Genomic DNA, 27,070 nt, shown 5'->3' with positions numbered 1-27,070 from the left:
TAACTCTCTGACATGGCACTTTGACCACCATCTTGACAGTTTTCCTAACCAAATAGTCAATGCTATTTGACTCTGTCCCACCCTCTCCTTTCCCTATCCCCACCATTTTCTATGGAATTCTGCCACTCAGAAAATCCTTTCGTAGCTGTTAAGCAAGCATTACTTTAGGATTACTGGTACATAAAACTTAGGCTTAATGTATTACCATATTGTAAGCAATGAGCTCAGATTTCTGTTTGCCAGCTCATATTCTCATTTAGTAAGACATCCAGCCTTTTCTCAACCTGTATTGACATGTCAAGTGTTCCTGTGGTCTGAATTAAAGTGGCAGTGTCTGACAAAACAGTCATACACGCAGGTGGGTGGGCAAGCAATCCATCACTCCATCAACATTCCATGCCTGTCATTCATAGGGCTTCATACTATACAGGCTGTAATGATGTCTCCCAGAAATCCATACCCATTGTTAGCTTTTTAGCTCTTTGAGACAAGGGACATTATCATGCACTCCGACTCTGGTGAAAGACTCAAATCTTTCACCTTGTTCTATGAGTTGTCTAATCCTTAGTGATTTTTTGTTTTTGTTATTGGTTGCTTGCTGATGTCTGCTAGGACATCTTGTTTCTGGAACTCTGCATCAGATGAAAAGCTCCACAAGCTGGGTCACAAACAGATAGCAGAGGCTGTTTTCTTGTGTATTTCTTATTTCTCTAAAGTGAAGGGGACAGTGCAGGATTACAGCCAAAGATCCCAAGAATGACTCCTGGATCTGATCTGAGGGGAAACTTTGTTCAAAAAGGACAGACAGGAAAGCCAAGATGATATCCTTTCCAAGTTTGGCTACTCCAGGAACAAACCAGTAGTTCATTCTCAGTAACTGCATGTTTAAAAGAATGGGAAAAATTATACACATCCCAAGAAATGAAAAGCTAAGATTTCTTGCTTCTAGGAAACACAAAGTCTGTTTTGTTTTGTTTCCCCCGTAAAGATATAGGAAGCCGGACACTTGTGCCCCATCCCTATAATCCTAGCTGCTCAAGAAGCTGAGATCTGAGGATTGTGGTTGAAAGCCAGCCAGGAGAGGCAAATCCAAAAGGCTCTCCATTCTCCAACTTACCAGGAAAAAGTATGGAAGTAGAGGTGCTGTTCAAGAAGTAGAGTACCAACCTTGAGAGACAAAGCTCAGCAAGTGTGTAAGTTCAAGCCCCAGTACTTGCACATATACACAAAAAGAAGCAGGAACAGCAAATGATAGATGCATAACTTACATGGCCCTGATTGTGTTAAGGAAGCTATTATTCACACAGACTATGGTTCCCCTTTGAAGCACACTGTGCTGACTAAGTTTTGGGACACACAGTATGATCAGTTATACAAACAATAAGAAGAGCATCAAGGCCAGTGCACAGCTGCTCAGCTGGAGAGATGTTGATGAGTTAACCTGGCCCTTCAGCATGCATACCACCCTGGACCAGGACCCATTGTTGGGCAGTGGGGTAATGCCTGTCACATTGCACATGACATTGTAGACATCCACAGATCTGATTGGAGCAGCCCTGAAGTTGGATTTGAAATCTGAAAAGAAAAGGAAAACAAATAAGCTGACGTGGTTGTAGCTCGGCAGAGAGGGACTGGGTCACAATGTGGAGGACTTTCACTCCAGCCGAAGACAACTTTGGCTTTTGAAAGCCAGCTTGATCAATACGTGGAGCAAGTTACTGTGAATATGGAAGGAAGAGTATCTGTAAAGCTGTCTCTGGTTCCTGGAGATGAGACTTTTTAAAAGACAGGTGTACAGGCAAACTTTCTGTGTGCCTGAGTACTCTCTATGACAACAGAACGTTCCAGAAGGCCAGTTGAAGTTGTTCCACTTCCGTAGAACACTGGAGATCTGACATGATCAGAAAAGACTGTTTTTGTATGTCTCACTTCAACAGTATTCTTACCTAATATCTAGCTAGCTACAACGAATAGATAGAATGCTATTTCCTGCTATGAACTCACAATAACTCAAGAATGTTTCTCCAATGAGAGGGGATAGACAAATGAAGAGAAGAAAGGGGAAAATACAGTTAGAAAATTCAATGCATATTCTACAACTTATGAAATTTGAGATAAAGGGTAGGATTGGGAGAGAATGATGAAAGAGGTAACACTGATAAAGATTTGTTATATTTATAAGCGACTGTGGTTAATGATTCCTCCTCTGTACAACTACTTAAACGTAAAAATAAACGTATATAAAAAAGAATGTTTCTCTCTCTTCCTGCCACAATGAGGCTATAGGTTATAATGGAACATGAAGTTGTATACTTTCCTGGAAGAGAGCTCACCAGCAATGGCAATGACGCTTTAAATACATTTGGAAGATCAGTTACACATTTCTGAGGAGCCTTCAGGGACAGATAAAATAGTGTAGCCGTAAGGAAAATGAGCAAACTGATAATGGAGTCAGGAATTCCAGGGAGGCCCTGAGAGATCTAATAGAGACAAGAATCTAGCTTCACCTAAGAGCCCATACAGTAGAAATCCTGAAGAGCCTGAAGCAGTAATCCAGGAACTGGGTTGTGCCAGGACTGGCTATTCACAGCATAATTAGGAAGGTGACTCTGAAAGCCAGCTGGAGGAATTTTTAATTGAGTGCACCTGCTCCTTCTCCATGGCTAGACATATCAAGTACTCACAACAAAGTGCTTGTCCACTTAAACAATGAATATATGAATGTAGTAACACACATTAGCAGCTTTGCTTTTAGACCTCAGGAAGGCCTTTAATTTTAGTACATCTAAGATTGTAAATGAAATAGGAAGTTGGGGGGGGCTACAGAGTCAAGTCTTAGAAAATAAACTCTTAGATTGCTTTTTAAGTGTGGTTCATCCTCTACTCTCAGCTACTTTGGAAGCAGAGATGGGAAGAATTGTAGTATGAGACAAGCTTGGGAAAAAAGTGAGACCTCATCTCACTCAATAGCAAGGTGTGCTAGTTACTCTGTCATCTCAGCCAGCTATGTGAAGCATAAATAGGAGGGCGATAGTCCAGGCCAGCCTGGGTAAAAATTTGCTGAATTTGTGGTGTGGCTCAAATAGCAGAGTACCTTTGCAGAAAACAAGAGGCCTTGAGTTTGATCCCCAGGGCAAAGAAAGAGGGGGAGGGAAGGGAAGGAAGGAAGGAAGGAAGGAAGGAAGGAAGGAAGGAAGGAAGGAAGGAAGGAAGGAAGGAAGGAAGGAAGGAAGGAAGGAAGGAAAAAGAAAAAAAAAGAAGCTTTGCTAAAATGATTGCATATGCTTTATTTTTAAAGCATGCAAACCGTAACAGCAACATATTCTGGAATTGCCAACACCAAATTCTGGTCCAGAAATTGCACATATTGAAGCAAGTTGTACTTGCTCCAAAACTACCACATAGATTCAGAGCAAATTCTTAAGTGATAGGTTTGCTTGTTGCAGAATTCAGTGTAAACCAAGGTCAGTGCAAAAAGTCTCTGTAGGAACCAGGTTCTGCTAGCTCATGACTATAATCCTAGCTACTAAGGAGGCTGAGATCTGGAGGACAACAGTTTGAGGCTAGCCTGGCCAGAAAAGTCCCAGAGACTTTATCCCCAATTAATTGCCAAAAAGCCAGAAGTGGAGGTATGGCACAAGTGATAGACCACCAACTTTGGATGAAAAAGCTAAAAGACAGTGTCCAGGCCCTGAGTTCAAGCCTAGTACTGGTACCTAAAAGGGAAGGAAGCGGAAGAAATCTTGAGAAGTCAATGGAAAGTTTGTCACAGGGATATGGAAACAACTCCTCTCTCCGTTGGCTTGCCATGGGTCCAGGGTGTGACGACCACTCTGCCTACCACATGTGGCCATGTCTTTGCCACTGCTGTGGGGGGGTGATAGGACATGCAAAGTGTCCTTTCCTAATCTTTTTTTTTTAATCCAGTTTTTAAACTTTTCCCAGAAACAACTGAGATCAGGCATTTCTGACAAAAATGTTGGACAGGATTGCTGTCGTTTTGCTTTAGAAGTACAAAATTAACTCCTGGGTCCATGAGTCCAAAGGAGAATTGACTCTTCTTTTCCAACTAGTTCATTCATGGCTGTCTCTTCTGTAGGAATATTAGTTTGGGCCCAATGTAAAGATGATCCAGGCTAGAAGCAAAGCTTTCCAGAAAATTCTTCAATTTCATTTGGGAGAATCTTCAAAAGCTCACTAGTTCAAGATGACTTTTTTTAAAAAAAAAATCTGGATTGAAAGTTCAAGTTAATTCCATGGGCTTAAGTTCTTTGGATTATTAAAAATGAATTTCCCAGGGTGGAGAAGTAGCTAAGTAGAGCACTTGCGTAGGTCTAAGGCTCTGGGTTCAATCCCCCAAATGCTCAGGTAAATATATAAACAAAGAGCTAGATAAGATAGATAGATAGATAGATAGATAGATAGATAGATAGATAGATAGATAGATAGATAGATAGATAGATAGATAACGTTCCTAAAGAGAGGAGTTTGACCACCTTGACCTGCTTTCAGAGGAAGGCTCCAGCTCACCGCAGCTGGAGGAATTGCATTCCAGCTGTCTTAGCTGGAACGCACAGTTCTCCAGGGCAAGATTAGGTTGTTCGAATTAGAAACTGGGATTAACTAGAGAGAGAGAAAGGCTATCTTCAGAATGACTTCTCTTTCTCTTTGCTGGCCCAGACTTTCTGACTTGGAAGGCTGGTATCTGGGCAGGCGCAAGGATGCTCGGCTTTCTCTCTAAGCAAGAAGCTCAGACAATTAATCAGGGAGGAAGCACCTTTATCTCCAAGTGCAGCTAGATGGCTATTAAAGGCCTCGCTCTTAAATTTTCTTCAGAGTAAACAGTCGGTGTGTAAAGCTGTTTAATCTTTCATGAGAATTGGAGCCAGGAACGTGATGGTTAGTGGGAGACTCTCAAGACTGCATCTGGCTGGAAGCATTTTGCAATTAGCCCAGTCCATTTTCATCAGGGGTCGTCTTTCAGTCTGTAAAAGACTGAGGGCTTTTAGTTTTAAAGGAGCAGATGATGGAGGCCTCCATTAATGGGCAGAATCTCCCCCACTGAATTGAACTTTTAAGTTAATGTTGTTTGGGGCACTTCATTTAAAAGTTTTGGTGTGGGGTTAGAGTTGATTCGGCTTTCAAATATGCCTGAGACTGCTGCTGACATTCACTCTTCAGCAGACAACTGCTCTGCGTTCATGATCTTACTTCCCACTTCTGGGGAGAAGGGAGGTTTTTGAATGAAAACAAACAAACAAAAACCCTGGTGACTAAGGTTTTCCATTGAAAGACCATGGCCCCAGAATACCTTCTACCTAATCTATAATCAGCATGGTCCTTAAAGCGCCACTCCTAATTTCTCTGGCTTTGAAATGCTGTACCCTGACCTGAGCCTGATGACTTTCAGCATTTAATGTCTGCTCAGATGTCCTCTGAATGCTGAGGCCGATGTCCTGAACTCAGTTCGTGCTCTGTACTTCCTTTTGATCCTCACTTTGGAACTTGTGAACTTGCTTTCCAGATGGGAGGGGATTTGACCAATGTATTCCCCAAGCTCAGGCTCCCAGAGGCATCCACAGAACTTGCAGTAATAGACACTCATGCATGGTCCTTCACAGCTATTTTATGGTGAGTAGAGTAAGCCAAGGCAGACCAAAGGAGATGAGTAAGTTGACAGGCCTTTGGTCTGGATTCATTGGAGGGAAGAATGCAGCGTACAGGTAGGATGTCTAACCTATCATCTGAAAGAGTAGCATGGACATGTTCTGATCAACATTCAGAAGAGGCATGTGGAAAACAGATAGCAGGCTGATTATAGTCATAAAGGAAGCGGGGGAGTAGTAAGACAATAGTTGAGCTAGCCAAAAGATACTTGCTAGCTATTGGATGTTCTTTTCTTTTTTCCATTCTTTTCTCTCCTTTTTCTTTTCTTTTAGCAAGAACATGGTATTCAATAGAATGTTTATTGGAATATTTGGTAAAACTTTCCAAGGTGTGAATTTACAATGGCCTATCAATATATCAAATGATCAGAAAGGTCCTTTGCATTCCCTTCTTCCAGCCCTTTGGAATATAATCAGATCAAGGAAGGCTTGGTAAATTTGCTTTTATCCGAGACATCTCTACTAGTCTCTCTGGCTCATTCTCAAAGTCAATCTCAAGGTCATTTCTGAGTCTACCCATGAACACACCCTAGCTTCTGGTTGAGCCTTAAACTGAATGAACCCCACCGGGATGGGTGCTCTAGACAGGGAGAGACTCTGCAAGAGTCAGACCCTGTGAAGAAATCATATCAACTTTGGAACTCACAGCTGTCAGCAACCTGGTGTCCGATAAGCTTCTCTGGCCATCAGATAGCTGTGAAATAATGTTTTGATGAATTAAGTAAAAAAAAATGAATCACAGACATGTGGATTCCATTTTCTGCACTGCACTTAGGATTTAAAATTTACAAGGAAAAGTATGTGGTTGCAATTGCCAAAACCAAGAAGCATTTGAAAGGAAGCCAGCAAAAGATGTTTCATGGAAAGGAGCTGGGTTTGCTCAGTTTGGCTCATAAAGAGGATCCATAAAGAAACCACTTCAGCCTATACTGGCTCTATTAGCTGCTATTACAGATACTTGCTTGGAACACCAAGAGTATTTAGTCATTTCCTTGCCTACCAGGTCCAAAGGCCAGGAAGATGCCCCTCATGTCCATGAGCTCGTTGTCATATCCATGCCATCCACGCTGCCAGCCTTCCCGCTTGCCAGTGCTGTTCATCCAAAATGGAAGCATCTCCCGATTCTGAAATCAAGCAATGGAATGACTTGATACTACATATCAGCAATTGTGATGAGTGAACATTTTGGTCCAAACTGGGGCCCTCATCTCATCCTCATTGTGGAGATTCCCTTCTCAGCATCCTACCTCAGCTGGATAGCTTCTTATTCCAGGTAGCTCTGACCTTTGGGTGGCAGCCTCCTAAACTGCTATAGAGCTCTAGTTAAGCTGGGCATGGTAGCTCCTGTCTGAAATCCTAAGTACTCACGAGGCTAAGATCTGAAGATAGCGGTTCAAAACCATCTGCAGCAGACAAATCCAAGATACTCTTAACTCATTAACCAGCAAAAATCGAGAAGTGGAGGTGTAGCTCAAGTGGTAGAGCCTTGAGGGAAAAAGCAAAGGGATGGTACTCCAACCCCTGAGTTCAAGCCCAAGACCAGCACATGCACTTACAAAGGGATGTTAACACTGTTATCAAAGATCAAATAAATTTGATCTTTGTCCCTGGTTCTGAACAGACAGCTCCTAAAACCTTTGGAATTTCCTGATAGCATCTTTTGTCATTCACAATGAGCCTTCTTCTTACCAAGTTTATGTTAATGAGATGTCTCTGAGTTAAGGTACAAGAATAGCTTCCGAATGGGTTTGGGGCCCCAGGGGACAAACTTTGAGGTTAGAAGGCTAGAACTTTCAGTTCTACCCTCTGACATTAGGGAGGGTAAAGGCACTAAATTCTGAGTTGTAACCAGGAGCATCTTTTGTCATTCACAATGAGCCTCCCTCCACACCAAGTTTATGCTAATGAGATGTCATTGAGTTAAGGTACCAGAATAGCTTCAGGCTAGATGAGGTTAGAAGGCTAGAACTTTCAGTTTTATCCTCCAACCATTAGGGAGGGTAAAGGCACTAAATTCTGAGTTTATCATGTGACCAAAGATCTAATTACTCACACACCATCTTAAGACCCCACCCCCAGAAAACATAGTTCAGGCAACTTCCAGAGACTGGAAGCTTTGTGTCCTCTCCTTCCATGCTTTCCTATGAGCGTCTCTTTACCTGACAGGTCCCAAGTTGTGTTCTTTACAATATAACTGCAGTGACAAGTACAGGCCTTTCCTGAATCCTATGTTTCATTCCAGGGAATTATTTGTGAGGTGGTGAGATTCCTTGAATTTGTAGCCAAATTCGATACAAGCCTGGAGTCACAGGACTTATGCTTGGTGTCTGACTATGGGGCAGTGTTGTGACATTGAACCCCTTAACCTACTCTAAACTCTAAGCGTAATGCTAACTAAAGCTAGCTCTAACTAAGCCTCTAAGTAAACCCTAACATTCCAGACTCCAGGTATTAATATCAGGAGTGAATTGAGTTGAAAGATACCAGCCGGTATTGAAGAAATGTTGTTGGAAAACAGAGCATCAGCTCTAGTCACTTCATGTTACTAACAGCAACCAAAGCCTCAAGTGTTCACTCACCACTGGTCCAGGACCCCTTCCACCATATACTCACACCCCCCCCACACACTCCTTTACTTCTGGCTTCACCCTAGGGAGCAGCTAATAAGAACCAGTCTCCTCTCCTGCAAGTATGCAACCACTTTAAAGATGGGGCTTTCAATCCTGTTAGCCAAGTCTGCCTTTATTTCCCTTGACCAGATGGTTGAGGAAACCAGATGGTTCCAGAACCATCTCTTCCCTGTCAACTTAAGGACTACATTTTCTTAGGCTATGGATTCTCACTTGTTTCGAAACCAGGAGCCTCAAGAAAGTTGTGTGAATTCCAGGAAGCTGCAGCCTATTGAACACCACTCTAGCCATTCCTTGTAGACTAACTATTAGCTCCCCGAAGTCCAGTGATCTTCCTGCCTAGCGTAGGATTCCGTATTACAAGTATTTCAGATGTAGGAAGTGGAATCAGCTGTTTTGGGTGAATGCATGGACTCAAGACAACAAACCACTGTTTTTAGGTTGTGTCACAAACTCACAAGTAGTAGCAGGTATTAAGGAAGTGATATATCTCCTGGGAGTCCATTGTAACACTGGCCTGATCATCACGACTTTACAGTGTGGACAGTACATATTCCTTTCACTTTGTAACTGAGAGCACTATGCACAGAGAGATTTAGTAGGCCTCCTACAGTCACACAGCTGATGAGAGAAAATGCTAAGATGGAAACCTAAATCTGCCTTCCTCTACCTTTGTGTCCCTTCAACACTCCGTAGCCAGAGGTCCCTGTAGAATTGGACAGTGAACTGTCCTTCTGTCCCCTGTTTCTTCACCTGCTGAGTGTGGGTCAGATATAACATGGAGAAATGAGATTTTTTTTTCAACTGGATTGGCTGTAAGGTTAAATTTCAATTTGCCACTTTCCATCTCTGTGATTCTGGCAAGCTATGTCAATTCTCTTGAGTTTGTTTGTTTGTTTTCCTTGTGGGATCCGGGGATGGCAGTAGCCACCTTGCAGGGTTCAGGGAGGAAAGCATGGCTGTATGCTGAGAACTGGCACACAGTAGGCACTCAATCAATGGCTGTGGTCTGGTCACCACATGCTCCCAGCTGTGAGGCGAGGGGCTCTGGTGGTGAGGTTGAACTTTCCCTTGCTTATTTAGCTGTCATATCACACTGCACACCCATCCACTCTCACCCCATAAATCGCTCCCCTAGCATTTCTGCTTTCCAAATTGCACTATTTCATTGACTCTCCATTTCCTGACTTTCCATCATCCCTGGTCCCTCCTTCTCCAGCTGTAGCTTGTAGATTTCCACAGACATGCTTTATGAACCTTCTAACTTTTAAGACTGGGTTTGGGGGGTTGGGTTTTTGGGGGAGAGTTGTTCTTCCTCTGTGTATGGTGAAGATCATAACACATCCCAATTTAGCTTTGTCAACTAACTTAATGTGTTATTTTTTTTTCCACTCTTTGTCTACAAGGCAATGATTCTGGAAGCCCAAAGGAGAATATTTTTTTTGGTTTTGTGTGTGTGTGTGTGTTCATGTGCCAGTCGTAGGCTTGAACTCAGGGCCTGGTACTATCCCTGAGCTTTTTTGCTCATGGCTAGCACTCTACCACTTAAGCCACAGCTTCACTTTTGGTTTTTTGGTGGTTAATTAGAGCTAAGAGTGTCAAGGACTTTTTTGCCTAGATTGGCTTCAAACCGCAATCTTCAGATCGCAGCCTCCTGAGTAGCTAGGATTACAGGTGCGAGTCACCGGTGCCTGGCTGAGAACTTTTTATTTTTATTATTCATGACTAATTTTTATTATTCATGACTAATTATGGATCACATTGTGTGTATGGACAGGGCACAGGGAGTGAAGACAATGTACTTGATTAGAAAATGATAGTGTAAAAACAGACAGTTGTCACTTCATAGACATCCAACAATGCAAACCTCAGCCCTAAAGCCAGTTGGGAATCTATCTGGCCACAGATAAATCCATTCGTTTTTATTAAAATGACAAATCTCCTCTCTAAAACCAATTTTCCTTAACTGATTTTTTTTAAAGTAATAAAATAAACTGTTTGGGATGGTAAACAGGGTGGACAATGTTGTTAATCACAGTCTGAATTTCAAAATGGTGCACTGATAGTCTTCTTCCTTGACTCCTCCCAGTGGCTTTTCACATCTTCACATTGTGCCCATATCATCTACTCAAGGTGTCTTCACAGGGTCCCATTTAAGGAAAAGTTGAGACTCTAGATTAGGAGCCCTGAGCTTGTAGATCCCCAGGCAGCTGGTTGAGGAGCAGACCCCACAGACCCTTCCAAACCCATGGACTGCCTCTTACTGCCACCTAGTGACCCCCCTGAAGCAGTACCTTGACCTTCCAGATTTGGCTAAAATTGAGAAATGGATAGAGTGTGTGTGAGTGTGTGTGTGTGTGTGTGTGTGTGTGTGAGAGAGAGAGAGAGAGAGAGAGAGAGAGAGAGAGAGAGAGAGAAGGCTGCACATAATGCATTGATCAGTCATCAAACTAAACAGTCCCAGGCAAACAAGAATAAACTGGTCATTCTGCATTCGACATCTTAGGAATTCAAAGATCCTCACGCAGTGTGCTCTGTTCAGCACCCCCCAGGACCTCTGCCCTGCTCATGCAACAATGACCGCCTTCCTCCATGATGAACTATGCAACTCACTAATCATTTCCAGGGGAGAAGAACTATAATGGAGAGGTGCACATGAGGAAACAGCAGGAAGAATGGCTGACTTGTGATGTTTTGGTCTTGGGTTCTTTTAGTTTGGTGCCTGCACTCAATTACCTGCCAGTCTACCATGATGATGCCTAGGCCAGCCTGCTTTCATTTGAAATACCAGGGAGATGCATCTGAATGAGGAGTCATGCTTTCTAGACTCAAGGTTTATTTCAATCATCCTTAGCATCACCTCTTACCCACAAATCAGAAAGCCAACATAAAGCCTAGCACATGCATGCCAGGGTTTCTTTTGAACTCCCCATTTCAGGATGCTTAGCCCAGCACAGAGGACTACAGTTAGAGACGTCTGATCAGGAAGAGCGGGGAGGTGGAAGATCAGGGAAGCATGAAACAGCTTCAATCGTTTGTAGTTATTATCTTCTATGTTTGCACATGGGCGAGGTACCTGTGTTGGCAAACTCTCATGGTATTGTTTCTAGTTATGTTTTGGGGATGCAGTAGCGTGCATATTTATCGTCTGCTCCCTATTATTTCTCCTTGCTATAGATAAATCATTTCTAAGCCTTAGAGAAAAATTCTTCTGAGAAGACCAAGGGTCAGGGGCTGTGGGTGGATCCACTGGCCCCCAATTTCTGCTCTGTACCCCAAATTGACTTCTCTCAGCATGGCTGAGGATGTCGATGTCTGTATTTTGTGGTTTCTCTTCTGACCAGAGATGACTTTCTTTCTGAGGTCTTGTCTGGCCCTCCAGCTATGTCTCATTGGATCCTTTCTGCTCTTCTTCCTCTAGAGGCCACCAGGATGGCTCCATCTCAAAACCAGAGCACTTACTGTCCACTCTGGTGTTTCTCATGCCTGACTGTGCAGCCCTCCTGAGCTTGTCCCGAGCTCTGTTCTTAGATATTTGCGTGCTGGAGGTCAAGGAAGGCAGGGGATTTCTTCTTACTAATCTCTCCCAGAATGCAATGCAGAGTTGAGAACACCTCTGGGAGCTAGCTGTACTACAGAATCTACCAAGCATCATGGTGAATGATTATTTTCTTTTTCTGAAGACATGCCCTATTTTTACTGATTAGCATCCTGAGGTCAGAATCCGTGTTTACTAGCTCTTTGTGTGGCCAATAGGCAGAGCCAGGCTATCCCCAGCAGCCTTTTACAACTGGCATTCTATCCTCATTGTACTGGCTGTTAAGTATTTGGGTTATCATTTCTCTTTGCTATAATTTGGGTCTTGTGTGCCCCTCAAAGGTCCGTATGTTAAAAACTTGGCCTTTAGTTTGTGGCACTGCTGGGAGATGGTGGAACTTTTAGGAAGTGAAACCTTTAGAAGATGGGGAGAAAGTTAGGTCTTTGGGGGGCATGCCCTGGAAGGGTATATTGGACCCCTTCCCTTCTTTGTTCCCCAGTTACCATGAGTTTAGCAGGTCTTTTCTGCTATGTGCCCTTACCATGTTCTATTGTGCTGTCATGGGCTCCAAACAACAGAATTAGGTAACCATGAAAAATTCAGAAACAATAAACCAAAATAAACATTTCTGCTTTTTTTTTTCTTTTTGTCAGTTGTGGGGCTTGCACTCTGGGCCTGGACACTGTCCCAGAGCTCTTTTCACTCAAGGCTAGCAGTCTACCACGTTGAGCCACAATGCCCCTTTTGGTTTTCTGGTGGTTCATTGGAGATAAAGAGACTCATGGATTTTCCAACCCAGGCTGGCTTTGAATTGTGATCCTCAGATCTCAGCCTCCTGAGTAGCCACTGGTGCTTGGCTCCTTTTCTGCTTTTTAAATTGACTGTCTTGGGAAATTTCTCACACAGGAACAGATGTGAGACCAGGGACCATGTTTCTACCTTCCTCCCTTAAGCATTTCAATGGATCTTGGTGTAGGAAGGACACCACAAAAATCTGCTCACATTAAAACAAGTACAAAGTGAAAACTAACATGTACTAGATGCCTAATAAAAATGGAGTCTACTATCTTGTCCTAGACATGATTTTAACAGGCCCCTTCCATTGCTCTGGAAATAAAATAAACTTGGGAGCTCATCCTAAACTGAAAAAGATATCCCAAAATAACAACCAAGTTATGTGGATGCTTCAGTGAAGTCTCCCAGGAAATGATGCCATTTGACTGGCTTACATGGTTTTGTAGCTAGAATAGAGGCGGAACAGTGGTTCTGGTCATATACCATGGTTGTGTGGCTGTTGCAGTATTGCTGTTTTAAATGTTCCTATTGCAGGACCTGTAGGAGCTCCTGGGAAATGATGGCTATGAATCAGAAATAAGTGTTTATCACATTCTACTACAAAGAGATGTCCCTCCAATCATTTCTGAAAAGAGTTTAATTGTTCATCCTTGGGCCTCTGGCTGGACCCTTTCCACATATACCTTGATCCTTGACATGGAAAACTCTAGGTAGTAAAATCAGCAGGGATTAGGAGAAGCAGAAGTCCTTAGAATAGAGCAAGGTGTTAGAGGAAACGCTAAGTGGATAGAGGGTTGTTTTTTTGTTTTTTGTCTTTTCCTCCTTTGCCAGAATTGAATGTACTGAAGCATGTCAAAGGGGAGGGGGACACATGTGCCCCTAGACAGCTTCCACAGGCCACCTAATCACCACAGAGAGCCAGCTCCTGCCAGCCCTCCACATCTGACTTCCTGACGCTCAATTAGTTAGGCCTAGACAATACCACTATAGCTGCCACTACTACTCAGAAGCCATGCTTGCCAGATTGTCTTGATTTCCCCAAATATTTTGGGTCTTGGCCTAACTGCCACTCAACCACAGGCTTTAGAATTGAGCCTGGCATTTCATATCCTTTGCCAGCTCTTAAAATAAATCTTTCCTCTGGAGAAAATATTGGCCTCCTGCAGAAGCTTGGGCCTAAACTGGCTGCATTTCTTTCAATGTAGACAGAAATAGATCTACAGAGATGCCCCAGGCTCTGGCCCAATCTTCCTTATTTGGAATTCAGGGGTATAAGGTAGACACTATTCAAGAGACATCACAGAATTTAGTCCTTGAAGCTGGGTGGGGACTGGAGAGATTTCACATGTCCTATCCTGAGGGCCTCAGCTTTGGGCTAATTGAAGCTAAGAGAACCATCACCTGTGGCTTAAACCCCTTAAACATCCAGGACTACTAATAATGAGCCAAAATTGAACGCTTGACTTAACTTTCCTTACTTGGTAACTGATTTACAAACACTGAGTAAAACAATCCATCAGTAAGCAACCCCAAATCAATCATCTCTGCTTTCATTACTCCACTCAACTTGCTAACAAGTATGGAGACACTTCTAATAACATGCCAAGATTCTATAGTATATGAAGTTCTATGAGATTCCAAAGATTTGCCTTCTAGAAATTTTCACCCCAGGAGTGGACAGTCCCAAAACAGACAAACAGCACTAGGTTAAATGATTTGGAGACTAATGAAAAGCCCAAGATGGAGTAAATTAAGAACTGGTTGGGTGTTTCAAATAAGAAATTGTATTTGAATTGGTCTTCAAAGGAAAGGTCAGACTTTAAGGGTAGAAGGTATCTCAGGGATCCTTCTGTAAGTGGAACATTTGTAGGATGATGGAAGGTGTACTGTCTTCCTTTATCTTTCTCAACACAAGTTTTGCACAGGAAAGAGTTTTACAAACAACAGCATTTTGGTTCAAGTATAGGCAAAACCACTCATGTTGATGCTTGGGATGAAGAGAAAAAGAGAAGCCAAGGTTGCTACTGAGCAACTTTAGAGGTCTCTGCAGTGTGACATGAGCAGAAAAGAAAATAAAGGAAGATGCTGCTGGCCGGAAAGAGCTAAAACACCCTTCCATCCCATGAGGAGCCAGCAGGGGGCGCCTGCTGGGATATCACATGGAGCATTTTGACGAAGTGTTTGGAGTAGCATGGTTACACTTGGATGCAGGTCCTGACTTTTGCTGCTCCTTGTAACCTCAAGCAGAACAGGGAACTCTGAGTCTCCATGAACTCAGGATCACTGGGAGAATAATATCCATGAAGGATGAATGCAGACTGGGGTGCTGACTTCAAGACTACCATCACTATTGCTTGCTCTCTGAACTAAAATTTAAAAATATAATTTTACTGAAATACTATCTTAAAAATGTAAAATAACTTGCAAATGTCACTGCAACACTTTTGTGGGAAGCTCATTCAAGTTTTAGTGGTCCAAGCATGAGAAAAAAGAAATTACACTTGGACATGATAAGTTAAACAGGACTGTAAAAATTCACACAGTGAGACCAAAGGAGTATAGTCTTAGGAGATCACAAAGGCTCAATAGCGATGTGCATATGATCATATAAAATGATGCTTATGGAAATGATCTCCAAGAAATGAAAACAAGAGGTTTTTCATTTTTACTTTTTGTGTTTATTTTTCTTTTTTCTGTGTTTGATTTCTGTATCTTTGGTCTTGTATGTAAGTTTATCTGATCAGGAGAGGGTTCGGGAAGCACCAAAAATGGTGGAACGAGGGGTGAACAGTAAGTATTATTGCCTCCGCAAGGCTGTATACCTCAGGCAAGGAACTGTCTCCCCTCTGTGCAGCTACAACCTCCCATATATATGTAGTAGGCTCTCAACTAATGCTTGCTGAGTTTGATAGGTGGATTATTGCTGGTCTTAGTGGATAAGGATGGAAGAGTATATTCCAATCTGGTGGAAACGAATCACAGTGTTTCCCTAATTTGCGTGTTGTTGGGTTGTACCTGATGATAACATATACAAACGATATTTAGCACCACCAGAGTCATCTCTTTTCCTTTGCTAGTCCTGGGGCTTGAACTCAGGGCCTGGGCACCATCCCTGAGCTTCTTTTGCTCAAGGCTAACACTCTACCACTTGAGCCACAGTGCCACTTCGAGATTTTTCTGTGTATGTGGTACTGAGGAATCGAATCCAGGGCTTCATGCATGCTAGACAAGCTTTCTACCACTAAGCCGCCTTCCCAGCCCCAGATTTATCTCTTGAGAGTCCTTAGATCACCACAGTTCCAGCCCATTAACAAACACCTTCTGGAAGAGTGAGAGGCAATGTGGCAAACTGAGGACCAGGGAGCAAAAGTCAGGTGTCAATGAGGCCAACTTAAGCAGGCTCCACAGCCTCATGGAGAGAGAAGAGGTGGCCTTCATCCTCTTGCAGAAAGAAGCAATGGAAAGCCTTTCCAGAGGGTGTGGCCAGGTCTTAGGGAGGCAGGGGAAGTGGTGGACATCAGCTAAACACCCCATTTCCAGTCTTAGAAGAAAAATCACACTTGGCTGGTGGCACAGGCTTAAGCTTGACCTCTGTCAGTGACATTTTTTTTGTTTTCCTATCCGCTCCTGGGAGAACACAAATACCTTCAGATATCTGCCTGTCCTTAGAAAGGAGGCCAGAGGAAGCACTAACAACAGTTGCTAAACCAGCCTGTATGTTAAACTACCAGAAGCGCTCTGGACACTGATGGGGTACCAGAAGTCCCTCTCGACACCAAAGCAATTCCAGGTGACAAATGAAATGGCTTCCTTGTCTTTCTTTTTTCTTTCACTCTTTCTTTGTTTCTTTTGTGCCAATACTCAAAGCCTGGGTGCTGTCCTGAGTTTTTGTTTTTGTTTTTTCACTCAAAGCTGACACTCTACCACTTGAGTCATTCTACTATTTCTGGCTTTTGGGTGGTTAATGGATGATAAGGGTTTCATAGACTTCCCTGCCCAAGCTGGCTTTGAAATGCAATCCTCAGAGAGCAGCTTCCTTTGTAACTAGATTATAAGCACAAGCCACCAGTGCCTGGTTCTTTATCTTTTCTTGTGACAGCTCTCTAAAAGAAGGAATAAACTCAGTTAAGGGTTCTTATTAAGGGAAGTCTGCAAACATTCTATTGGTGCAGAAAGTTGGCATTTAAAGGGAATGGACTCTCTTGGAGACCATTTCTTTAGGCAGCACTGGAAATTGAACTCAGGTCTCACGGAGGGTGGGGGGCGGGGGGAGGTTTGGCAAGTGCTCTACCATTTGGGACAGGAACTTGTTATGTGGTCCAGGCTACTCAGGATTCATGATCTTCCTTTCTCCACCTCTGATCTTCAAGCATTCTTTAGATTATATCACAGAGAAAGGCACAGCCTGCTGTAGAATGACCTAGCTGGCCTATATAATGTACTAACAAGCATGGCTAACCAGATCTGCTTTGTTGTCCACAAAGTCCTGAGTGACAGCTTGAATACATAGGAAAAACTCAGTCCTGATGAATAACTGAAATTGCTGTCCTAGAAGCCCAATTTTTCACACACAGAGCCCCGTACGTGCACTCATTAGCCTTATGGATATTCCTCTCATTACCACCCACTTTGTCTCTGGGTCTTAAACATCGTTGGCCTTACCCTGTAGTCGGATCTAAACACAATCCACCTTCAGACTTGTATCTATAAGAACCCATGTTGTCCTAAAGAATGATTCTAAACATGGCATTGCCATGGATTCCTCCTCAGGGACAATCTTCCCACGATGGCCCACATCCTGAGCTGATTCAAGAGCCTGGTGAACTCCGAGTTCAAGCAGACAAGGACGAGGCTGTTGAAATCACTCAAGCATGACACAATCAGGGTTTGGACCAAAAATGCAAGACAATCTCCTCTGTAAAATCAAGCTGGCAGACCAGGGCTCTGGATCTGCGGTATTCTGTTTGTCAAACATTTCTCTGAGAGGTGAAAGCAAAGCCGGGCCTCTCTTTTGCTTTTCCATTGCCCTAAAGCAATTACTTGGGTTCACAGTAATTATTCCGCTTTAAACTGAACAGGTTCTATTGGAAGTCAAGATAATTGAGTTAAGCCCCATTTATTACAATACTGGGGCTGGAGCCATGAAGTCTATACCGTGACTCTGGGTTCATGTCTGTTGTTTGTGTCTGTAAAGTCACCTGACCCAGTCTTTCGAAAGAGGGAAATACTACAATGAATGACAGCTAGATGGGACTTATCTCTTGAGTGTGAAGAAGCTAAATAATTATTATTTGCCTTTGGAATTATTTTTGATAAAAATGTGTGTAACGAGCAAATTGGTAGTCATTTTATAATTACCTCAGTTATGAACCATCCTTTGTCAGCCACTAAAGTCAGAGGGGAAACAAATTTCCCTTTCTTATAATAGAACCTGCTGGGTATGGCTTCTTTCTTGTAGACCGTCATGTGTTCCACAGTGCGGAGTTTGTTATAGATCTGCAAAGACAACCAAGGACGATCAGGTTTGCAATCTAGTTCTTAAATGTAATGAATAAATATTAGACTTGAAGTAGATTATCAAACATCTGCTAGATCTGAGTACATAAAAGTGAAAAGCTTTTATATAACTTGGAAATCAAGCTGGTTTTAAAGATCTACATACCCTCTAACCTAAGCAGGAAACCTCTAGGAATACTGAAAAATAAATTCCTTTATATGTGCCCTGTGACATAAAGAATAGCCCAGTAAAAGTAGTAAAATAATCACTGAAATGGTTGTTTAATGGAATACTATACAACAGTGAAGATGAATGAATTACAGCAACAGAGATACATGAAAGAATCTCAGAGACATGGAGCACGGGTGGCCCATGCCTATAATCCTAACTACTCAGGAGGCTGCCATCTAAGGATGGTGGTTCAAAGCCAACCAAAGCAGGAAAGCCCATGAGATTCTTATCTCCAATTAACCCCCAGAAAACTAGAAATGGAGCTATGGCTCAAAGTAGTAGAGCACTAGCTTTGAGCAAAAAGAGATCAAGGGATAGCACTCAGGTCCTGAGTACAAGCCTCATGACCAACAAAAAAAATTTAGGGATCTTAGTTTAAGGAAAAATAGTGCAAGCTACAGAAAAATACAGACAAGATGATTTTTCCTGTTATAGGAAATTCAAGTCATGACAAAAATAAATAATATATATTGTAAAACTATAAAGAGAATGACAAACATGGTACCATAAAATTTAGGAAAGTGGATCTTCTGGGCAAGGGGCAGAAAAGGTGATAGGATCTGGGAAGGAGACAGGGAAGATGTCACAGGCAATTTTCATGTCTTGTTTCTTGAATGGTTTGGGAACCTTCAGTGATGATTTCTACGTTAGCTTTTATACCCTACATATAATAATTCTTTTGTATATGCACAATAATGAAGAAACATATTATAAAGACCTCTTGTTTTGTAATGTTCTATTACTTTAAAGTAAAAGGCATATGATACAGGCGCCAGTGGCTCACACCTGTAATCCTAGATACTCAGGAGCCTGAGATCTGAGAATCACAGTTCAAAGCCAGCCGGGGCAGGAAAAGTCTGTGAGATTCTTATCTCCAATAAACCACACAGAAAACAGGAAGTGGCACTGTGGCTCAAGTGGTAGAGCGCTAGCTTTGAGCTGAAGAGCTGAGGGACAGCGCCCAGGCCCAGAGTTCAAGCCCCATGACTGACAAAAAAAAAAAAAAAAGGCAAATGAACAACTGGTCTTCTTAATGTTAAATACCACAATGATCAAAGAAAAAGGATGTATGTGCACTTTAACTCATCCTGGAAAGTGTCTCTTGCCTATGAAAATCTTAAAAGCACTAGTAATTGCTTCTTATTAACTACATTGCTAATCTCATAACAGACATATAACATTGTACATTCTTCTAATATCTTAAATATTTGTGGCTATGAATAAAATCAACTAGCTAATGTTGACTTGCAAGCATTTAACCAAATTAGGATATATTTCTAGGGCTACAGGGATTTAAAATTGTGTTTATCAACCCAGAAAAATAGTCTTTAGGCTGGCTAGTGGAAAGCTTCTTTTAGCCCCAAAAGTTAGGGATCCTATTTGATAGAACCAGGTTTCTTTAAAAAAAAAAAAGTAGGATGCATTGGCAGGCTGGTTTTAGAGAAGTTACAAAACCCTGTGAAAGTCTGGCTTATGCTTGTAATCCTAGCTACTCAGAGGTCTGAGATCAGAGGATCAAGGTTCGAAGCCAGCCCAGACAGGAAAGTGTGAGGTTTTTATCTCCAATTAACAAGCAGAAAGCTGGAAGTGGAAAGCAGAAAGCTGTTGTGGCTCTTGTGGTAGAGTGCTAGCCTTGAGCAAAAAAGGCTCATGCTCAAGGGTAGCAATGCCCTGAGGTGAAGTTCCAGGAACCCCATGCAACAAAAAGCCGTGGTGACAGGTCTTACAAAGTATTGTGTCCATTGCATGACAAACTATCACCCAAGCACAACCCCTACTTTTGAATGATCTAGCAACCGCTGTAGGCTGCAGGTGAAGCCGGACTCAAACATTGCATGGGGAGAAGCTCTTCCCCACTCCTAAGCTGTCAATGGCCAAACACTCTGGAGATATCACCTTCCCAAGTGCCAAACTGGAGACAAAGACCCTCTTCCTTGCCAGGAAGACACCACTTGTCCTCAAGAACCTGTGCAAACATTCTTTCCAATTTTATATTTAGAGAGTTTACTGTGCAAACGTACTTAGTACCTTCCTTTTCTGACGATGAGGCCAAAGAAAAAAAGGAGTTCCCCCTGAGGAGTGGAACAAGATTGGGAATAGTGGTGTTGTTGGTCGTTAGCCCCACAGAGACAGGGCAGGTGGGGGGGGGGGGGGGGCGAGAGGAGGGAGGGCCAAGCCAATGGGATTCTGGCCTTTGCCCATGCTCCGTGGTTAAGAACAGCTTTCCAGAGCCAACTGCATTGCTGCTGTGATGATGGACAGAGACCATAGCTCTGCCGCCTCCAGACTTCCCTGTGGCTGGCCACCCTCTCCCAACAGCAGCCTCACCTCCCCCAGATGCCTCCTGGACAGTTCAGCTTCAGCTAAGCAAGGGCAGAAGTTAGCCAACCTGAATGGGGAGGTGAGGAGGTAACTTCAGAGCTAAGCAGTCAGTCTCTCCCTATATCCTCAGGATGGTTTACCGCTTACAGCCAGCTATAATTACTACTTTGAGAGAAGATAAGCAGAAGTCTAATCATCTCAGGGTAGATGAGTTCCTGGAGGCAAGGTCAAGTTTTGCCCTCCTCCTCATACTGTGGGAACTCAACCACACCTACTTGGGATCTCTCCCTACCCCCTGTTTTGTTTTTGTTGGTCCTAGGGCTTGAACTCAGGGCCTAAGCACTATGAGCTTTTTGTTTTGTTTTGTTGTGTTGTATTTTTTTTTTTTTTTGCTTAAGGATAGTACTCTGTCATTTAAGCCACAGCTCCACTTCCAGCATTTTGTTGGTTACTTGGAGATAAGCGTCTCATAGACTTTCTTGCTGGGCCTGGCTTAGAGCAATAACCCTCAGATCTCAGCCTCCTAAGTAGCTAAGGTGATGGTCCTAAAGCCAGCAGGAACTTTTCCCTTTGATGGTGATAGTCTCAATTAGAGACATACAATCTTTCCAGTGGCCTACCATGCTTCTGGGGGCCTTCACTTTATAGCAGCCAGAGGGTAGCTGTTACTACACGGCCACAATTCTGTAAGGAGAAGCAGAGGGGCCAGTTCCCAGCAATTGATAGAGCTGGGATTTGAACCTATCATGTTTGGCTGTGAGATAAGACGCTACCCCATTGAACACAGGCTTCTTGTTCATTACCTTCAGTCCCTTGGTGAAAACAGATCAGAGTGGTGGTTCCCTTCCACAGAAAGAACTTTCTGGGTTTCTTTATATCAACACCTTTTTCCTCGATGTTATATTGAAGCCAATCATAAAAGAAGAGAACTTTAATAGGGGCCTTACGTGTATGTTGGGCTGGGGGTGGGGGGAAATATATCTAGCCTTTGTATATTTTTTTATCTGATTTTGATTTGCATCAAGTTCAGTGGGCCAGATATCTTTATAGAGAAGGACAGAGTGGGGGACATGAGTGAATTCTTGTAAGCAAATGAGGAACTAGGTGATCATGAGCGCTCCTATCATGACTCTAGATTGCAGCATTAAAGCTACAGGAAAAGTCCCAGGAGAGGGTACACACAGGCTGATGCAGATGCCCCTCCTCCCATCATGGCGTCTCTTGCCTCAGAGTGCTTTCCAGGGGCTGGCCACAAGCTCACGACTGGCCCTCGGTCCTTCATTTGCTGTAGGTCATCCAGGCTGATGTACTTGCTCAGCTCAATCACTTTGTCCATCCAGAAGATGTCCGTCATCCCATGATCTGAGAAAATGATGACATTCAGGAGGTCCTGTAGGCCCCGCTCCTGTGGGGCGGGCAGAAGAGGTCACTACTCACCAGCGGGAAGTCTCCTTAAGACATCATGTTAGCCAGAAATCATCGGTGCCAAGATAGTTTCTTTGCTCTGAACGTAATCATCTACCCATCTGTCCTGAAAAGATGGTTCAAAAGCCAGGCACCAGTGGCTCATGCCTGTAATGCTAGCTACTCAGCAGGCTGAGATCTGAGGATCGTGGTTTGAGGCCACTTTGGGCATAAAAGTCCCCATGAGACTCTTATCGCCAATTAGCCACTCAAAAAGCCGGAAGTGCCACTGTGGCTCAAGTGCTAGCCTTGAGCACAAAGAGGCTAATGGACAGCGCCTAGGCCCTGAGTTCAAGTCTCACTGCCACCACCACCAACAAAAAAAATGAAGTTTCAAAGTCATGACAGAAGAATCTGAGAGAGGGGCAGGGGTCAGCCCCCACTCAAAGCCTGCCCACAAGAGCACACACTCTTCTAGCTTTTAGGGTACCCTTGCCGTTTTTATTTCTTCTACTCTTTTTTTTTTTTGGTCGGTCGTGGGGCTTGAACTCTGGGCCTGGGCGCTGTCCCTCAGCTCTTCAGCTCAAGGCGAGCGCTCTACCACTTGAACTACAGCGCCACTTCTGGTTTTCTGGTGGTTTATTGGAGATAGGAGTCTCACGGTCTCTCCTGCCCGGGCTGGCTTTGAACCGCGATCCTCATATCTCAGCCTCCTGAGTAGCTAGGATTATAGGCATGAGCCACCAGCGCCCGGCTCTTCTACTCTTTCAACAAACTCAGGTGGTAATGTGAGGCAGATCCCTGGCTCCCAAGACAGATTTAAAAATTAAAGCTAGGGGAAAGTAAACAAACAATAAAACCAAAGGAACAAACAAACACTTGCTATAAAGTCATTCAACCAGAACCCAGGTCTGGCTTCCATGTTCCCCGGCAGCGCATGACCAGACTTCCTGGGCTTTTAAAGACCTTGGGTCGGCTGTCCAGCCAATGTGGTCGATAAGCTACACCCAGGCCATCTCAACCCCACGGGCCCCCGCCGTGGAATGAAGAGTCTCTTGGACCCTCAAGATGTGGTGTGAGAAGAAAAGGCTCAGTAAGAAGAGAGGTGCTGAGAGGAGCAATGGAGTCAGCGATGGAGAGGAAGAGGGTAACAGGAAGGAGCCGTCCGTGCTTTAGGTCACCTGGATCCACTGGGTCATGTACTTGAGGACAGTATCCACAGCCTTGAGGGCATCCTTTCTCTGCGGTGATGAAGGGCCGTAGTGGTGGCCTTCCACATCAATGCGCTCGTGGTATATGGCCGCTAGGTCTGCGCGGCCACTCCTAGAAGAAGCAGAAGGAGAGGGGCGGGAGGGAGGTCTCTTGACCCACCAGCCCTACTAAGGGTGCTAGATAACACCCCCCCCCCCACTGCCCCGAACCCAGTCCTGGAGACCAAGGCCCAAACTCAAAACTTCAAAAATGAGCAAGGTGGATTGATACCCAGTGTAGGGTGACTAGTACCAAGCACCTTGGGCACCTTAGTCTGGCCACATGACAGTGTTCATCATGTTCTAAGAGTTGGAAAGTGTGCTAACAGGCCCAGGTAAATTTGTAATGTCTTCACTATCATTGGAAGATCAGAAAATGGGGAAGGAGGCAACAGGGAAGGAGGTAACTGTGGTTTTGTTGTTGTTGTTGTTTTTGTTTTATTGGTTTGGTTTGCTGTTTTTCAGTTGTGGGGCTGGAACTCAGGGCCTGGGTGCTGACCTTGAGCTGTTTTGTTCAAGGCTGGAGCCACTTGGAGCCACAGTGCCACTTCCAGTTTTCTGGTGGTTAACTGAATGTAAGAGTCTGATGGACTTTCCTGCTTAGGTTGGCTTTGAACCATGATCCTCAGATCTCAGCCTCCTGTGTAGCTAAGGATTATAATCCTGATGTGAGCCACCGGCGCCCGGCTGAGGCAACTGTTACAATACTCTGCACTTTTAGAGCGTCTCTAAATACAGCAGTAGATTATGGGTCCATCTGACAGTGAAATGAGCAGCCACAGCAAGCTTGTAGAGGGCATAGCAGTTAGTGCTTCAGGCCAAACATCAGCACACAAACCAGGACACTTGTTCTATTCCAATTTGGACATGGAATGGATTCCAGTGGTAACCTTACTTCCAAAGGCCTCAAACTCCCCCTTTTGGCCATCCATCAGTAAGTGGTAGAAAGCGAAGCTATTTAACCCTCCGTGCTTGGCTAAGAATGACTTAAAGGAAGCTAGTGACATAAATGCTGGAAGAGTGAGGAGGGAGGACTCTGGAAAATGTTCTCCCTGTCCTCACACACTACGTGTTTCTGTGACTCCCCTTCCCAGGTCAGGCTGTGCCCGAACCCTACCCACAAAGCACCTGAAAGAGACCAGAATGATGATGATGATGATGATGATGATGATGGTGATGGTGGTAATGCTGGTGCTGGCTATGATGACGATGACATAACAAGAATTGACAAAAGATGAAGCAATAGAAAAGAAATTCGAGCTACTTTTTCACAGTACCAGGAGACAATAATACTCTTGGCAGATTGTTGCATTTCTTCTGAAAAACTGTATTTTAAACACGCACACACACACACACACACACACACACACACACACACACACACACACAGAGCATGGTTTTCCTTGCACTGTAAACAGGAAGAATGAAAGACTATCGCTGAGAGCTTGCAAGGCCTTTGATCTTGCCATCCACAAGGAGGGAAGCAGCTTCATGGCTGTTCAGAGAACTCAACACAATCAGAGTCACACAGCCTAGGCTTTCTCCCATAGCAGGTCTAGAGCAGATATTACCTCTTCCAGGAAGTTTCCTCTGGTGTTCCAAGACTGGGTTGGGTGGCCACAGGCTCTTAGGACTATTCAAAGCTCACTTCGGAGCTCTGAATTTCCATGCTGTGCCATAATTGCCCACTTATGTGTCCTTTTCTCTCTGTTAAATTGTGAGCTTCTTTCTCCCTAGGAAGGGTGATTCATTCTCTCTTGTGTTGCAGCTCTAGTTCAGCCTTGGGCACACTGGAACTCTGCAACTATCAACTGAATGAATAATAGTAAGTGTTCTGTAAATGGTAGCTACTGTGAGTCAAACACTGTGCTGTGGGGTTTTGGGTTGGGGGGAGGGTTACACTCATTTTCTTGTTGGATCATCAAAACAACCCTAAAAGAGTTCAGAGGGTTCAAGACCATTGCTAGTACCACAGAGCTGTTAAAGCAGGAGCAAGAATTCAAACTGGGGTGTTTAGAATGTAACCCTTAGATTCAGAGGAACCCAGTAGCCCACACTAAAGGGAATGTCTGTTTAGCCTCAGTGATCTGTGGACATGTCCCCTACTGCCTCACAGACTCCCCCCAAACCCTAGAGAGCTGGGTGTGACATGGGGTGAAGAGTCACAGGGAAATGGGGTCCCTCACTTCATACACAGAACTCTGCGTCTGGGGGTTGGCTCTGTCTCCAGAGTGGGGAGCTGCAGTGGATTCTGTCCTCACTGAAGGGTGCGTCCTGATCTGTAGATGAAGAAACAGACCTGTGAAGGTTCTGGAATGTTTTAGAAGGGATTCTCACAGATCTGTAGAATGCAGCTAGAACTGGAAATGCAAACCTTCCATCTCCAAAGGCCAAATACCTTTCCCTCTCCTGAACCAGGCCTTTGAGAGTCTGCCCACTTCTACACTATCCTCTCAACTGGTGGGCAAATTCTCAAGTACATTCTGTCTGGAATCTTCTCTCATGTTCTACCAGGTTCTTTGGGAACAGTTGTAAGAATGCACTGATCTCAAGTTAAGTGAAATTGTTAGTGAAATGTTCCCTTTTTAGAACAAAACAAACTGACCCTTTTCTAACAAGCTCCATTACCACCCTCCTCCACAGTGTAGATGGGCTTCGGTTATTATTTAGTTGTTTCTCACCAATGATATTAGCATTATTCATACTTGCTAATGTGTGAATGACTAATCCAAATCCCCTCCGCATCTCTAGCTCAGTTGAGCACAAAAAGTCACTTTAGGGTCCCACCAGTGTGTAGGCAGTGGGGGAAAGTTTGAATTAGGCAATTTCACTTTCATCCACAGCCTAAGACTTGTTTGAGGCCCATGTTCACCGACAGGGCCCATGGTATTCCCTCCACTGCTGCCTCTGAACATGGTGGAAGCTTACAAAAAGAAAATCTGTCCTGCAGGTAAGTCCTACTGTTAATCCCCTTCATGTTTTAGCATCTGGGGCAGTCAGACATACTGATTTGGACTATACCATCTGTCTAAACAGGGTCCACACTTGGCTTATTTGTGGGGAAAATTATCTTTCACACAGTGGAGACTTACTAAAATGAGGCATCTTCAAAAACAAGGTTTAATGTGCAATTAAAATCCGATAGCTATTTCTAGGTCTGTCCACTTATTGTATGTTATTCATTTAACTTGTGTGTGTGTGTGTGTGTGTGTGTGTGTGTGTGTGTGTGTGTGTGTGTGTGTGTGCCAGTACTGAAGCTTGAACTCAGGGCCTGTGCTCTCACTTGACTTTTTTACTCTGGGCTGGCACCCTACCAGTTGAGCCACAGCTCTACCTAGGTCTTTTTGGTGGTAAATTAGAGATAAGAGTCTACCCAGGCCAGCTTCCAACTATAATCCTCAGATATTGGCATCCTGAGTAGTGAGAATTACAGACATAAGCCACCAGCACCCAGAAAGAGCTCTTCATTTTAAACCTTCTCCATGAGGTAGCTGTCACCAGGCTGATTTTATAAATCTCTATGAGATCAGAACACTATTAAGAATCCCAGTTTACCTCATAGCTGGGTCTGGGGAAACTGTCAACCCCACAGGCCAGGAACACTTGGTATGGAAGGCTGGCCATTTGGGGATTGTTCTTGTGAAAGGTTTTTATATTCAAGTTTCATTGGTTCATTAAAGGATCGAAGTCTCCAAGAGCTAAGAGCTTTTGCCTGTTTGGAGTTTTGCAGACAAATC

At 43.8% G+C, this 27,070-nt stretch overlaps 1 protein-coding gene across 1 annotated transcript in view; it reads right to left on the bottom strand.

Moving 5' to 3' along the window:
- Nucleotides 1–1,369: 1,369 nt before the first annotated feature.
- Nucleotides 1,370–27,070, bottom strand: part of Enpp6 (ectonucleotide pyrophosphatase/phosphodiesterase 6) — an 85,619-nt gene continuing 59,918 nt past the window's right edge. Inside the window, exons 4-8 of the mRNA XM_042702044.1 lie at nt 23,265–23,406; nt 21,905–22,084; nt 17,988–18,125; nt 6,667–6,790; nt 1,370–1,575 (exon numbers count right to left, since the gene is read on the bottom strand). Coding sequence (XP_042557978.1) covers nt 1,370–1,575; nt 6,667–6,790; nt 17,988–18,125; nt 21,905–22,084; nt 23,265–23,406 — 790 coding nt within the window. The remainder of the gene's footprint in view (nt 1,576–6,666; nt 6,791–17,987; nt 18,126–21,904; nt 22,085–23,264; nt 23,407–27,070) is intronic.

This window comes from Dipodomys spectabilis, unplaced genomic scaffold (assembly GCF_019054845.1).
Source record: "Dipodomys spectabilis isolate Male_0828 unplaced genomic scaffold, ASM1905484v1 ptg000009l, whole genome shotgun sequence".
Classification (NCBI taxonomy): domain Eukaryota; kingdom Metazoa; phylum Chordata; class Mammalia; order Rodentia; family Heteromyidae; genus Dipodomys; species Dipodomys spectabilis.
This window is presented reverse-complemented; position numbering and strand designations above follow the sequence as displayed.